General features: G+C 41.2%; 1 protein-coding gene across 1 annotated transcript in view; it reads left to right on the top strand.

Moving 5' to 3' along the window:
• LOC124789361 (neprilysin-4-like) overlaps positions 1–16529 on the top strand; it is a 145733-nt gene that overhangs the window by 33013 nt on the left and 96191 nt on the right. The window contains exon 6 of the mRNA XM_047256687.1: positions 5181–5386. Coding sequence (XP_047112643.1) covers positions 5181–5386 — 206 coding nt within the window. The remainder of the gene's footprint in view (positions 1–5180; positions 5387–16529) is intronic.

Here is a 16529-nt window from a genome sequence, read left to right as displayed (position 1 = left end):
GACGACGGCCGTGGAGAAGCTCCGCAGGCGAAGGGCCGTCGCGTGGCGTGGTCCGGTACGACGACAGGAACGTGATGAGGGCCTGCTGACGAGAGTGCGTAGCACGAAGGCGGTCCACATGATCCTTGAATGTGCGTACAAAACGTTCCGCTGCACCATTCGATTGAGGGTGGAACGGCGGAGTAAGAACATGGCGAATGCCATTGGCAGAGCAAAAACTTTCAAATTCAGCTGAGGTAAATTGTGAACCATTGTCAGACACTAAAACTTCTGGAAGACCCTCAATACAAAAAATTGAAGTCAGCGCCTGTATAGTTTGTGCAGACGTTGTAGACTGCATGGGCGCAACAAACGGAAAATTACTAAATGCATCTATCACGATGAGCCAACGAGAATTCCAATATGGACCAGCGAAATCAATATGTACTCGCTGCCAGGGACTGGCAGGGCGTGCCCACTCAAAATAGCGTTGAGGCGGAGCAGCTTGGTGTTCGGCACACGTCGAACAATCTGTAGACATCTGCGTAATCTGCTTATCAATGCCGATCCATGTACAATGACGGCGGACAAGCTGCTTGGTGCGGACCACTCCCCAATGACCTTGATGCAACAAGTTGAGGACCTTGGATTGGAGCACTTGGGGAACCACTACACGAAGCTGGTCATTCTCGGTGCGTAACAGCAAAACTCCGTGCGAAAAAGACAACAGATGACGTTGCGGATAATAGCGACGAACCACAGGATCCGATATGTCCTTTGCCTTGGACGGCCAACCACGTTGAACAAAACGTAATAGTAAACTCAGATGAGGATCCGTAGCTGTCTCACGTGCCACCTGACAATAATCAATCGGAAAATCCCGGAGGGATTGATGCTCATCGGCGTCAATCTGATGGCAAGAGTCGTCAGAGGAATCGAAGACATCATCCGCAGCAATCGGCAATCTAGAAAGCGCGTCAGCATTTGCATGCTGAGCTGTAGGGCAATACAGTATCTCATACTGGTATTGTGATAACAAAAGAGCCCAACGTTGTAGTCTCTGAGATGTCCGCTGAGGAACTGGTTTAGACGGATGAAACAGTGACGTCAGGGGCTTGTGATCTGTTACTAAATAGAATGGTCTACCATAGAGGTAGTGATGGAATTTTGTGACACCGAACACAATAGCCAATGCTTCCTTGTCCAATTGGCTATAATTACACTGAGCTTTGTTTAGCAATTTAGATGCGAACGCAATAGGACGTTCGGTGTTACCGACGCGGTGAGACAACACAGCACCGAGGTTGTAAGAAGAGGCATCACAAGCTAACACCAGAGGCTTGTTAGGGTCGTAATGGACCAGACAACGATCATTCAATAAAGCCTCTTTAAGCTGCTGAAATGCTGATTGGCAATCAGCTGACCACACAAACGGAACATTCTTACGGCGGAGACGATGCAACGGTGCAGCAATCTGTGATGCATTAGGTATAAACCTAATATAATACGTCAATTTGCCAAGAACTGCTTGCAATTCATGCAGATTGCGAGGGGCGGGCAAATCACGAATAGCTGCTAAATGTGACTGGGAGGGATGAATGCCTTGAGCATTAATAACATGTCCCAGATACTCCATCTCCGTAAGGAAAAATGAACATTTATCGATGTTGCAACGTAGGCCTGCCTGAGACAACACTTTAAACAAACACTCCAAATTATGGAAATGTTCAGCAGACGTCCGACCGGACACAACAATATCGTCTAAATAGTTGCAACACGATGGCACATTAGCCAGAAGTTGTGACAAAAAACGCTGAAAAACAGCTGGAGCTGACGCACAACCAAAAGGCAAATGCAGAAAACGGAACAACCCCAACGACGTGTTTATGACAAAATACAGTTGTGATTGCTCGTCGAGGGGCAATTGCAAATATGCTTCATGGAGATCAATTTTGGAAAAGAAACGAGCTTCCCCTAACTTATCCATCAGCTCGTCCGGTCTAGGCAAAGGAAAAGAATCAATGACAGTCTGAGGATTAACTGTCGACTTAAAATCAGCACACAAACGTAACTTGCCAGACGGTTTCTTTATAATAACTAAGGGAGAAGCCCACTGGCTCACTGAAACGGGTTGAATAACACCGTTGTTTTGCCAACGACGAAGTTCATCTTCTACAGGTGCCCGGAGGGCGTGAGGCACTGGACGAGCACGACAAAATCGAGGCTGAGCATTATCTTTTAACGTAATATGAGCGGCAAAGTTCGCAGCACAACCTAGTTCGTCTTTAAATATGTCACTGTATCGTTTACACAAATCAGTTATGCTGTCTTGCGGAACAACAACAGAATTAATTTGCAACACATTGTCTTGGATAGACAGGCCAAACAAGTCAAAACAGTCTAATCCGAAAATGTTTACACTGTCTGTAGCGCGGAGCACTGTGAATGAAACTGTTTTTGTATTGCCACGGAATGTGGCTGGCACGCTACATACACCTAACACAGGAATTTGTTCTCCACTATAAGTAGCCAAAGAATGTTTTGCCGCTGAAAGTTTAGGGCGGCCGATAGCCGCATACGTAGCACTATTTATGAGAGTCACAGACGCACCAGTGTCTAATTGAAAATTGAAGGTCTTATCCTGGATGCGTAGCTTCACAAATAGTTTATTACACTGTCTCTGGATCGGTGCAGTGGAGGCGGAAGACACAAAATCAGTGCGTTTAGCGCGTGTTCGCTGCTTACGACAACTCGTGGGTTGGGCAGGTGGAACAACAACTCCCGCTTCACTTGCAGTCTGTACCTTACTTTTTACAGCGTTTGAATTACGCTTGGGTTGCATAGCAGAGGGCTGGGTGGGTGGCTTATTGCGAACAAGTTTATTGCCCACACGAACCGTGGAAGAGTCTTTAAACGCGACCTTCTGGGCGGGCTGGCTTTGAAGAACATGAATATCCATGGGCTGGGCAGCACTAGAATTGTTCTTGCGTTTACGCAAACAAACAGTCTGGATGTGTCCTTTCCTTTGACAAAAGTGACAAACCGCGTTTCTTAACGGGCAACGTTCACGAGGATGAGCAAGAACACACTTAGGGCAAGGCTTAACTCTATCAGTTTGCACACGCGGCTGACGAATGTGTTTAACATGACGCGGCCGGCTAGTGTTTACAGTCTGACTCTGCCGGTGGGGCCGCGGGCGTGACATAACTTGCTTAGCACAGGCAATTTGAGAAATACATGGCTGATCTAACTCACACTCAGCATAGTCAAAAGTATCTTGGGCTTCAATGATGTTCATCACAGTCTCTAATGACGGGTCAGGCAACTTTAAGATAGCAGCACGAATACGAGAATCCGCAATGTTTTGAGTAATAGCGTCTCGTAACATGACATCACTGTAGGAAGCTCCACACACACACAATTAAATCGGCACTGACGGGTGAGGCCCCGTAAATCTGTTAACCACTGTTTATTAGATTGATGTGGCAGTTTCTTTAATCTGAAGAACTTGAATCTGGCTGCTGCCACATGAACTCGCGACTCGAAATACTCAGCAAGCTTGTTAACAACAACGTCATAGTCTAAAGCTTCTGGCTGGGATTCCGGGAACAACTTACAAAGTAGTTGATAGATTTCCACGCCTGCAGTGGAAATTAAATAAAGCTGCCGCTCAGTACCTGTGATTTTGTGGACTGTCATGTGCGCCTGCAACTGCGCGAAATATTCTCGCCATTCTTCTCTGGATGCATCAAAAGCACGGAAATGTGGTGCTGCCTGTGCTTGTTCCTTTTGTGTTGGAGGATTAGCCGCTTGTTTGGCGATTGCTTCCACCAGACTTTGTATTTGCTGACTCTGTAACAAGATCAACTGTTGTAATTCGGCAGACATAGTAAACACAAATTAAACCAGCCCCCAAAATTTTATCTCTATAATTAGTATAACAAGAACAAGTTGAACCAGCCCTGCACACGAGTTCGGAAGACCTCATCGCCAGTTTTGTGGCGGTGTTCGTAGCGACAAACAATTCGCGGTAGAAACGGCTTACGAGGTCACCGCCACACTTTTAATAGCGGGCCGACCGGTCCGCAGGAACAGTGAACAGAAAGATGAAAACCCAAACACTCTGATTAAATAAAAGTCGGTACTTATCTTTATTAATAAAGATACAGAAACACAGTAGTGAACTCCGTGTCTACAGAGATCTGTCTAGTTCGAGTCGGAGCGGCTAGGTCAGCGTCGGCTGACGACAAACAACAACTCTGCTGCGATGAACACACAACTGACCAGCAAGTACACAATTCGGTGGCGAGTATACAACTGAGCGGCGAATACAGAACTCCTAGCGCTCGTGACTCCAGCGCTTAAGAAGCCAGAAGCCAGCGGTGGCGCGCGCAGACTTGCGGCGATTTCCTGTATCGCTGGCGCTGCTTATGCGGACGGCATCCGGACTTTGATGCTGCCAACCTTTTGGCAGCGGGCTCAGTTGGCATTACTGGCTAGGATATAACAGAAATGACTAGTAGTGGTACAAGATACCCTTCGCCATGCTTCATACAGTGGCTTGCGGAGTATGTATGTAGATGTATATGTGTTGAGTTGTCAAAAGCATGATTGAAAACTATAATGGAAATTCATGGATGGAAAAATTTATAAAATAAGAGAAAGGCAACCAGTTACCTATGAAGGATTTGTGCATGGCACACACACAAACATGTAATAGAAAACAGTTAACACTAGCTTTTGAGGTCTTGTTCTTTTTCTAGTTAGAGTACACATATACAAACATATATGCCTGCTGCCACACGAGCGCATGTGTTTGGGTGTCTGTGTGGTCATGTGTGTGATTGTGTGTACTCTTATCTGAAAAAGAGCACAAGCTAGAAAGCTAGTGTCAACTGTTTTCTATTATGAATTTCTGCGCACCGTACAGCGATCCTATCTGGATGAGTGGTCGTCTTTCCCTTATTTCATGTCACTGAAATCTTTGCCACCCTTTTGGGTGAATCCTGGTTTGAGCTGTAGAGTATACGTAGACATACATACATACCATAGCTCGTGCAGCCCCCTCCCCACACACCCTGAATTTGTCTGTCCTTCCTTTCTCTACTATTTGGTGCGTTTTTAGCCTTATATGTTAAAAAGTGCTATTTAATATTACTGTTAATCGATTTTTTAAATTATGAACTGAAGATATTTCACAGACACTGTGGAAGCTGATGGCCTCGAACTGCTAAGCAAGATGTTGGAGGAACTTGGAGGGTGGCCCATGGCACATGATGACTGGGATGAACTCACATTTGACTGGCAGAAAGCGGTGGCATTTTTGACAAAGAAGCTTGCTGTTTCCCCTCTCATCCTGGTCTATGTTTACTTGGATCGTAAAAATTCTAGCCGGAGTGTCATAACTGTAAGTCTTAAACTTTCTTGAGGTGACTGTTTCTTTAGAAGTTAGTAATTACATAAAATTATTTCAGCATTTGCATCAGTAAAGTGTTATACAGACATAAAATCTTTGAGCTTCATATTTTCTTTAATACAACGAAAGTGACGTGATGCATGTATATCATGAAATTTTCACAGTATTTAAAAAATACAAAAAAATGACTCAACAAGTGTTTGAAAGTTTGCTACACAATACTGACATAAGTTACATCAATAACTATGTGTGATGCATTTAGCTGAGAATTCTGAATGCGCAAAAATTCCAGAACAGGGTTATCTTTCTTGCAAAGTAACATGTTCATATGTCAGAAACTCTCACTTTAAGATCATAACAGCAGACTGTTTCTGGACATAAAAAAAGTTGTATTAGAAAATCCTTAGAGTTGATCTCAGAAATGTTCAATGTTTGTTTACTCAGTTCTTTAGTCACATTCTCATGTCCTTGTATTTATTGTAAAACATTGCAAATAAACCAATGGTCAATGGATAGTCTGGTATCAACTATCATGGCAAGCCTATATACAGAACAATTTGAAGTGAAAGCACTATAATTTGCCACTTCAAATAATGTGTTTCTGTTGATATGTGTAGAACACACTTTTGGTGTGGCCAGATGGAACATAAAAATTTGAATAAATGCGGGAACATTTAAACTCTATCCATCATAATATAAAATTCCTGATGGAAACTGAAAAAGAAGGCCAGTTATCTTTCCTTGACGTGTTAGTTAAAAGAAGACTACAGGGACCTGCTGGTCACAGGGTACATAGAAAACCCATGCACACTGACCTTTACCTCAATGCCTGAAGCTATCAAAAAGTAATTCCAGATTAAACATTGTGGTCCATAGAGCTTGAATGCTGTCAGGCAATATGATCCTTGTTGAAGAATCACAACAGCTATGAACAGTGTTCCGAAGGAATGGGTACTCAGGTCACCAAACTGAGGTGGTGTTGCACTCAAAATCAACTATGCTTGAGAAAGAGTTTGAGCCTGAGACAGGGAAAGAGATGCCAAGAATTGTTTATCTTCCTTATTCTGGCCAAATCTCTGGGAAGTTTAATAGACTCCTAAGCATTGTATTTTGCTACTGGCAGCAAAGATAAATAGCCTTCTTTGTTATGTTAAAGACAATCTTGATCCTTGAAAGGGATGTGTATAGTGCATGCCAAGCAAATGCAGCATGTCTTATGTGGGACAGACTATTCAGACAGTCAAAGAGAACTCCAAGAAACATCAGTAGCATGATGATTAAGACAACCAGACAAATCAGCTGTTACCCAGCACTACCTTAAGTATAATTATGAAACTGAATCCAGTGAGACCGTTATTTTAGAGCAAATGACAAGTTATTTGAGCTGTATAGCTATGGAGTCTATAGAAATAAAAATATCAGAAAACCTAAGAAACTAGGATGGAGCTTTCAACTTCAATGAGGATTTGTGTCCAGCATTCAGTTTATGAAACCTTGGAAGCCATATCGTCCACTAGAACTGGAAAACACTGAGAGAGAGTGCATTTTGATGCATGTCCATGAAAGTATGGGAAAACGAATGAGCATCAAATGGCAGAGGGGGCACCAGGAGTTGAGCAAGGCTATAAACAGTTAATACCATGGTTGGAAACCAGGCCACGAATATGTAATACAACAAAAATCACATCGTATGAAGGAGAGGACTTGGTCAGTTGTCAACATATTGTGCATTAAATGGAATCAACAACTTGGTTTCAAGATCTGGAAGCACACTAATAAGAGAAAAATATTCTATTAATTGTCTGTTCCTTTGGTTCTTGGTAGAATATTTTATACATTACAAATGATAAACACACAACACTGGTGTTATATTCTACAAAATTTATTATATTATGAACTGGGTCTTGTATATTATGCCATCATCAGATACAAAGTGTATGCCCATTTGCGAGTGTAGTCAAGACTGGAAAGTGGTCTGAGCTTGTAATTAATATATGGTATTCATGTTCAAAAAAAGAAATCCTATCAGTTAAATTGCACATAGGGATTACATATTGAGAATTGCCAGGTGAATGAGAGAAGATAGGTCCAGTAGCACCAGACCATTGGAAAATTCAAATAATAAAAATTTCTCACACTTGTGGCCTGGGGGCATCTCATACATGACCTATCCTTACCCTGAAAGAATTCATTCACAGGTGATTTTGGCAACCTCCATAGGGCTAGCAATGGGTGCTCATGAATGAGTCATTCAAAATTAATGTTTCACTCCCATGGAATGTGAACTTACCACTCAATTTCAATGAACTGGTATTTCAAACATTTCACAGTTCCAACACTTCAAGACATCCACAACTACTAGACTTGGCTTTGATTCACTCACTTGCACTCTTTCCCTCTCCCTCTATATCAGCGTTGCATCACTCATCCCCCCCCCCCCCGCCAACCGCTCCAACCCCCCCCCCCTCCCCTTCTCTTCAAAATCAGCATCCTATCCATCAGCTGTGGTCTTATACCATTAAAGATATAAACAAACATTCCGAGAATCAGATACTTACATGAATAAAAATAAACAGACTTGGAATCACTTCTGAAGTGAATGCTTAGACACTTCAACTTAAAAATATGATTTGTTCTTCCCTTTTCTGTCAGACAATTTCTTCTGTGTGTTGTAAGGTGTCTTGCTTTTGAGAATACTCTTTCACATGATGTGGAGGTTGCAACAATATATATCGCATTTTTGCAAGTTCAGACAGTGAGTGGTATACTGACAGCCATTCAGACCACCACGAAAGTGGGTTGCCTTGCCTCTGTAGCAGGGATTCTCACAAATATTTATCCACTGCCACTACTGCAGCTGCTTTTGGGTGTGGATTACTCTGCAGCCTAGGAAACATCTTATTAAATTCAACCCAGAGACCAGAAGTAGCTTCAGAGACTGGAACTGGTATTTTTGAAATAGCAGTGAGTGCATTCATCACATATTTTTCACAATGCCTGACCAGGTTTAATTCTACTTTCTCACCAGAATTTTTATCAGAAATAATTTGATACAGGGAGACAATAATGTCACTTCTGCAAAAATTGAATCTTCCTCAGACTGTTCTTAGTTCTTCAGTTAATTTCTCATCCCTCTGCTGCACATCACCATAAATTCAGTGTTATTGACAAATCTGTAATACCACATTTTCAATGACTAACTGAGAAGTATAACTTTTGATGCAGTGACCACCCTTTCACTCTCACTTCCTCAGTACAGTCTTTGAAAACTTTCAACTCTTCATTGGCTTGTGTTATACTTACAGACTCATCTGCAATAAAATTTGGAATATCTGGATAACTGAAAATTGTAAGTGACATCATGGAATTTTTGACATCAGCTATTCTTTGCAACATATAAAAGGTTGAATTCCATAACTGACAATTCCCAAATTTCATTATATTTTTGTCTGGAAAAGGTATATTTTGAGAAATTTTGGACAGTTGCAAAGATTTTTGCAATTTATGAGTGTTTTGTATAACCTATTTCATAATAAATTGGTGTTTGTGATGTATAGTTATTGTGAATAAGTAACGTACTGTGTTACGTTAGTTGTTTCTTTTAACAGGAGTGTATATTGCCCACAGTTGTCCTAGGATAATGCTACTGTCAATGTGAAAAACCTGAAAAACACTTCAGAGAAGAAATAAAACTTGTACACAGTTTTCTGTTGCTGCAACAGATACCTTGTTTATTGTTATAAATTACTTATATGTCAAAAGACTACTTGTAATATTTGAAGCATATCAAACTCACAAATTAAAAGGGAATGAGCAAATTTAGGATAATGTGATTTATATGCTATTCTGTAAAATACTGCTCCAGGTGTAAGTTGTTTACAGTTCTGTTAAATATTGAACCAAGCATAATGCAGCCCCACTGTGTTTACTACTCTTGGGGAGAGGGTGAGTTGTTGTACTTAGAAGCACATGGAAATAACCATGACTAATATCAAGAAATTGGAACCTGCTGTGAATGGGTGTTTTGGAAGGGCTGTCAAGAGTTGTGTACCAGAGGTACCACAGATACTTGAAGTACTATTGTTTTCTGTGGATACTGTCTCCTCTGTAAGAAATTCAAGCCACACCATCACCCATCCACTTGACTGTGACTGGTGTGGCAATGGTGCATGTAGGCATCCTGTATAAGGTAGACACAGACCACGGAGGACTCAGGATGTTGTACTGATCCCTTTAACAAACAAGTTCTTGGTGCTGCCTTTCACTGAAACTGAAATGAGACAGTGGGACTGACTTCACCTGTTCTAGGGAAATGTCCTTTTTCCCACGTCAGGAGGAGGAAAACACAAAAGGGTAGGGGTCTATTAATTATTGGTAGTTCAAACATTCGGTGAATAATGGTACCCATTAGGGAAATGGCAATAAGGAATGGGAAGAAACACCAGGTTCACTCAGTGTGTTGGCCTGGAGAACCCATTCCGCATGTTGAAGAGGCTATGCTAGCAGACAATGAGGCAACAGGGTGCAATGAACTACAGATTGCAGCACATATTGGAACAAATGATGCCTGTGGTCTGGGCTTCAAGGTCATACTTGGATCATTCCAGTGACAGTTAGAGGGGGTTGAAAATTACAGCATTGCTCACAGAGTTTCACTAAAGTTCACAGTCTGCAGCATTGTCCTTACAACAGATCATGGGCCCCTTGTTCTGAGTCAAGGGGAAGGCTTGAACCAGAGACTCTGAGAATTCTGTAACAAGCTAGGCTATGACTTCCTACACTTGTGCCATTGGGTTGAGAGTTGTAGGGTCACCCTAAATAGGTCAGGTGTGCACCAACCCAAGTAGTTGACTGTGCGTGAAGTGTACACAAGAGTTGTTTTAGATTAGATGACTCTCCCTCCAATCCAGATGATGATAGCCATGAGGAACCCAGAAGCATCAGTGTAAGACCCAAAGAAATGTCTCCGGCAGATGAAAATATCAAAATCCTAGTGGTTAACTGCCAAAGCACTGGGAACAAAGTGCCAGTTTTTGAAACACTCCTAAAACGCACTGAAGCTCACATAACATTGGGCACAGAAAGCTGGTTAAAACCTAAAGTTGACAGTAGTGAGACCTTTGGAGAAAATTTAAATGTATACCAAAAGAATAGGGAAGTGAGAAAAGAAGGTGGTGTATTTCTCACAATAGACAAGAAACTCAAATCCACCAATTTAGAAACTGAAGCTGCATGTGAAAATGTTTGGGCAAGACCCAGAATCAAGTGTGGGCAAAAAATTAGAATAGGCCCCTTCTGTCAACCACCAGGTTTTCCTCTCGACGTAACTGAAAACTTTATAGAAAACCTCAGTTCACATGTATGTAAGTTCCCTAATCACACTGTAATCATTGCAGGAGACTTTAATCATCCAATAATGAACTGGGATAATTATAGTTTTATTTATGATGGGCATGACAAGACATCCTGTGAAATGTTACTAAATGCATTCTCCAAAAACTATCTAGAATAGAAAGTTCAGAACCCAATTCATGATGGAAATATATTAGATCTAAGGCAACAAAGAGACTTGACCTCTTTGAGGAAGTCCACACCGAAACCGATACCAGTGACCATCAGGCAGTTATAGCAACAATAAATAGCAAAACACAAGAAGAAAAATTTATATGTTTGACAAACTAGACAAAGAAACAATAGTGTCATACCTCAATGAGAAACTTGAACCTTTTGGCCCAGGACAGGAGCATGTAGAGCAACTATGGCTCAAGTTTATACAACTTCTTGACCATACACTGGATAGATGTATACCCAGAGGACAGTTCATAATGAGAAAGATCCTCCATGGTATACAGTCACTGTAAAGAAACTTCTGATTGAACAGGGACTACTTTGTAGAGGTATAAAATATAGTGTACAGCTATAGATAGAGAGATTTGGCAGTAAAGAGAACAATGCATGAAGCCTTCACTGACTACCGTCAATTATATTTCACAAAACCCAAAGAAATTCTTATCATAGGTAAAGGCTGTTAGTGGCACCAAAATTAGTGTCCATCACTGATGGATGAGAGAGAAAATGAAATTGAGAGTAGCAAAGCAAAAGTAGAAATGCTTGACTCTGTTTTAAAATGTTCCTTTACAAAGGAAAACCCAGATAATGCCAAAAGTAATGAACGCCAAAAACAAGTGACAGAGATCCTTTTCTGTGGTGCTGTAGCACTGTTCAGTTTGATTCAGCTGATATGATAAGTAACCAATTGGTTTTTTCTTCACCGTCTTGTATTTGTCTCATAAAGTCAGCCTGTAGTGACATTGATAGCGTCACACAACAAAATAAAAGATACCATAAAATCTGGATAAGCCAAAACAGGTGAACTTTCAAACAACTTCTCTCAGTTTTAACATGGGCCTCTTGAAGTCTGCTGTCCAGACAAAAGAGTTCCCTTCTTCACTAATTTTGTGAGATGCTTTGTGGTGTCTAAACAGTTTTTCACGAAACATCGATAGTAATTCATTAACCCAAGAAATGATCACAATTGCTTAATGTTCCTTAAAACAATACTAAACTCTACTTGAACAGGCTATGAAGGTCCAATGGTATTGACCGGCTGCCATGTCATCTTCAGCCAATAGGCTTTACAGGATGCGGACATGGAGAGGCATGTGGTCAGCACAACACTGTCCTGGCCATATGCCAGCTTATAAGACTGAAGCCATTACTTCTTAATCAAGTAGCTCCTCAGTTTGCCTCACAAGGGATGAATGCACCCCATTTATCAGCAATTCTTGGCAGAATGGATGGTCATCCATCCAAGCACTAATCCAATATGATAGCCCTTAACTTCGGTGATCTGACGGGAACCGGAGTTACCACTGCAGCAAGGCCATTGGTATTTATGTTCCTTGGTGTTAGAAACTCAGTCACTGTGTCCATGATCCCAGGGTGTTCTCTTAAACCATCTACTGAAATTACACGGCCTAGATAGTGCACTTGTGATTGTACATACCTGCACTTTCTTAATTTCAGATTCATATTAACATCACTAACATGAGGTAGCACAATTCTCAGTTGCTCTGCATTCTCTCTCATCACACTTGAAAAGACAGTTACATCATCTGTGTATACTAGATTAGATTCAGTCTTCACACATGGTTGGCTTTAACCCATGTAAAAATAAATCTGGAAAACTTGAATTGTGGCATGAGTGTTTTGGAGGCAACTAGGCATCCTTAGGTATTCATAACGTCCAGAGTGTACAACAAAAGTTGTCTTCATCTGTTCTTTCATTGCTATATGAATTTGATGGTAGCCAGATTCATATCTATGGTGGTGAAGAATTTGCCAAGGGATCCAAAGTGTCATTGATCCTTGGAAGAGTGTAGGTATCAGGTTTCATGACCTTACTGGCCACACACATCTACACATATCCAATAAGCCTCTTCTCCATTACTGGTATTTTTGGGGACTGTCACTATAGGTGAGACCCAAGGGCAGAAGAAGGTTTAATTACTCATGCATCTAGTAATTCTGAAATATTTTCCTATACTATAGGCTGCAAATGATAGGGTATATTATATGGTTCTTGGCCTGTAGGCCTAGCATCAACTGAAGGAATTTCATGGTACATTATGGAGGTTGCCAGAAGTTGTCTTCTTCAAAAAAAGTTTAGCTAGAGTGGGGTATACATCCCGATCTGTCATACACAGGTATTCAAGTTTCTTTTCAGTTTCTGGTTTTATTGGTGACATAACTGAGGTGGAATTTACATAAACTGTATTTTCATGTTGTTTGTTTTCTTGGAAAACTGTTACCTTATCAGTATTTATTTCATGCTGTTTGGCAAGTATGGTGCCCTGGGGAATTTTAACATCTCTGCTTCCAAAATTACCTACGTTTACTAGCAAAAATGTGCCCTCATCTGACATGCTCATTCTAGGCACTTCACATGTTTCTTCTTACCATATGAAACTTCATTTCTTTTATTAATGGATCCACTTGGAAGATATTTCATTTTAAAATAGCCTTTCTCCTCCTCTATCCAAACGACTTTCCCTGTACTGCTCACTATTTTCTCAGCTTTATTTAAATTCATTGTTATGGTACATGGTGTAGCATGATGTCAGAATGTGACCAGTCTCTCTGGACTCTCTTGTGTCCATATAGTGGGAACATTGCCAAAATGGTGGCCATCTTCCACAATTTGGACCTCCTGTGTTTGGAAGTTAACTATGCCATGAAAATGGCACAGGTATCTGTTGCCTGTATGGCCACTTAAATGATCCCACCCTGTCTAACTGTTTTACTGGATTTACTTTGCAGAGGGGAAATGAGGGGCAGGGGCAGGGGCAGGGGCAGAATTGCTCCAATTCATGTCTCCCCTCCCTGATTAGCCAAGCAATAGCGTAAAGGCAGATAATTTGCTATCTTGTGTCTGATCTCTCTACAGTAGTCACATCATCATCATCATCATCACCATTAACTCATTGACGAGTATGAAATGTCTTTTGGTAGCATTATCTGTGGAGCCTTTGGTAGCTAAATAGTCCTATTCTGGAGCTACAGATACTCCTGCAGTAATGGCATACCCAGTTGGTGTCGATTGAATGGTGTAAGAGGTTTGTTCCTCTCAAGAGCTCTTGTTCTCTTTTGTGATCTCTCTTCCTGTTCTCCTGCAATTGTTGCTGCTTTTCAAAATTAAGTGTTCCTTGGTGAACAATTTGTCGCTATTTGGATCTATCTAGAGCCGCAGGTTCCCAATCATTTGTGTTTATTTGACATTTAGTCTGTTTGACTTGAGGATATATTTATATCATTTTGTTTGCCCTCTCTTACTGTGTTGGCCATTCTTCAATTGGGAGAACATGATTTGCTTAGGGAGACAAGAGTCTATCATGTGGATGATATGACTAGCCCAGCGAAGTTGGTGTATGACAATATTTGTTTCGATACTGGCAAAGTGTCTTCCAAAATGCTGTTGTCTGTTAACTGATTCTGCCACTTTACTTTCGATATTCTCCTTAGGCAGTGCTGGTGGTATTTTTCTAAGGACTTTAAGTGATGCCTGTAGGTGGTCCAGGTTTAACACCCATAAAGAAGTGTAGGCATGATAATGGCACTGTGGACTGTAAGCTTAGTTTTAGCACTCATATCATGATTGTCTAACATTCTTTTCAAAAACCAACCATATGCAGTACTTGCACATTTTAGTTGGTGTTGAATTTCTGCATCTATGTTTGAATTTGCAGAAAGATGGCTTCCCAGGTACAGAAAATACTCTACAATCTCTAGAGATGTTCCATCAACTGTGATAACTGGAGCTGCTGCAGTGGAATTTGGGGCTGGCTGATTGAGGACTTCCATTTTGTCTGTGTTAAGCTCTAGACCAATAGATTTCTATGCCAGACTGAATGCATTTAGGGTAGTTTGTAGATCCTCCTCTGTGTTTGCCAAGATAACATTACCATCAGTGTACTGAAGTTTGATGAGTGCTATTGTGGTTATTTTGCTTTTAGCTCAGAGTCTGCTAAGGCTGAATAGCTTACCATCAGTCCTATAAGCTATTTCAACACCCAATGGCAGGTTTTCCTTAACAAGGTGAAGTATGGTTCCCACAAATATCGAGTATAGGCTAAGTGCAATAACACATCCCTGCTTGACTCCTGTGATAATCTTGAATGTTTCTCCTGGTCCATTGCTGGTGAGGACAGCAGATTCATGTTGCCATGTAGAAACCAAAGTATTTGGATAAATTTTCCAGGACATCCATTTGATGCCAGAATTTTCGAGGGTGCTTCTCGACTAATGAAGTCAAAGGCTTTAACAAGGTCTGTGAATAACTTGTATAGGGGTTGGTTCTGTTCTTTGGATTTTCCTTGGAGTTGCCTTTCACTGAAAATCATATTCACCATGCCACAATTAGGCCTAAAGCCACATTGAGTTTCAGGTAGGGTTTCTTCAGCCACGGAAGTAGTCAGCTGGAGAGAATCCTAGCAAGGATCTTTCCAGTTGCTGAGAGTAGTGATATTCCTTGGTAGTTTCCACAATGGGTCTTATCATCTTTTCTGAATATAATAATAATAGCAATGTCATGTAGATCTGCAGGTATTGTCTCAGTGTTCCGTATCTTGGTAATAAGGATGTGAAAGTTTTTGGTTAATTTGGTGCTGCCATTTTTAAAGAGTTCAGCTGGGATTACATCCAGTCCAGGGGCTTTGTCATTCCTCAGTTGGTGGATAGCTTCTTCAACCTCTTGAAGAGAAGGGGCATCACTCGTATGGTCTCAAATGGGTTTTTGTGGTATTTTTGAAAAAGTCCTCTTGCACCTCTGAATCTCTGGTCAGAAGTTCTTCAAACTGCTCCTTCCACTGAGAGCCGATAGATGCTGAGTCTTTAAAAAGCTGTGTACTGTCTTCAGATTGAAGGGGGTTTAGGCCACTTTCGGAGGGGTCATAGATTGCTTTTGTGGCAGTCAAGAGTGCTCTGGAGTTGTTGGCTGTTGCTAAATTTTCCATTTTGGTTGATTTTATAGTCCACCATTGGTTTTTGAGAGCTCTGGTTTTCCTTTGAACATTGTCAGGATACTCGGCAGGCAACTTTTGCCTCACAATGTTCTGGAAATTATTTTGGAACTCTTTATCTTTTAGTCATTCAATATTTAGCAGATGTTTTGCTTATTTCTTTCTCTTCCACCATTTTGGTGGCACTTGTGGAGCCATTAGTGAATGAGTTGTTCGATGATCTGTCCAGCAGTCATCAGTCTGAACTACAGTTCTTTTGATACTCACTTCCCGTCAATCTCTAGATCGTACAATTACTATGTGCCAGTGTTTTGATCTGGGGTGTTGCTATGTGGTTTTAAACTTACTTTTCTATCCAAAGAGAGTGTTTGTAATGACAAGATTGTGTTCTGAGCATTTAGTCAGAAGAAGGATTCCATTGGAGTTGCCATTACCTATACCCTCCTTGCTAATGATATCTTTCTATAGGGCATACTCTCTGCCAACTCGTGCATGGAAATCACATAGTAGAAGAATTTTATCTGATCAAGCTATGATTGATAAGTGTCGGTCTAGCTGGTTGTAAAGCTCTACCTTTTTATCATCCTCTGAGTCTAGGGTTGGTGCATATGCATAGT

This window comes from Schistocerca piceifrons, chromosome 3 (assembly GCF_021461385.2).
Source record: "Schistocerca piceifrons isolate TAMUIC-IGC-003096 chromosome 3, iqSchPice1.1, whole genome shotgun sequence".
In the NCBI taxonomy this organism is placed as follows: Eukaryota; Metazoa; Arthropoda; class Insecta; order Orthoptera; family Acrididae; genus Schistocerca; species Schistocerca piceifrons.
This window is presented reverse-complemented; position numbering and strand designations above follow the sequence as displayed.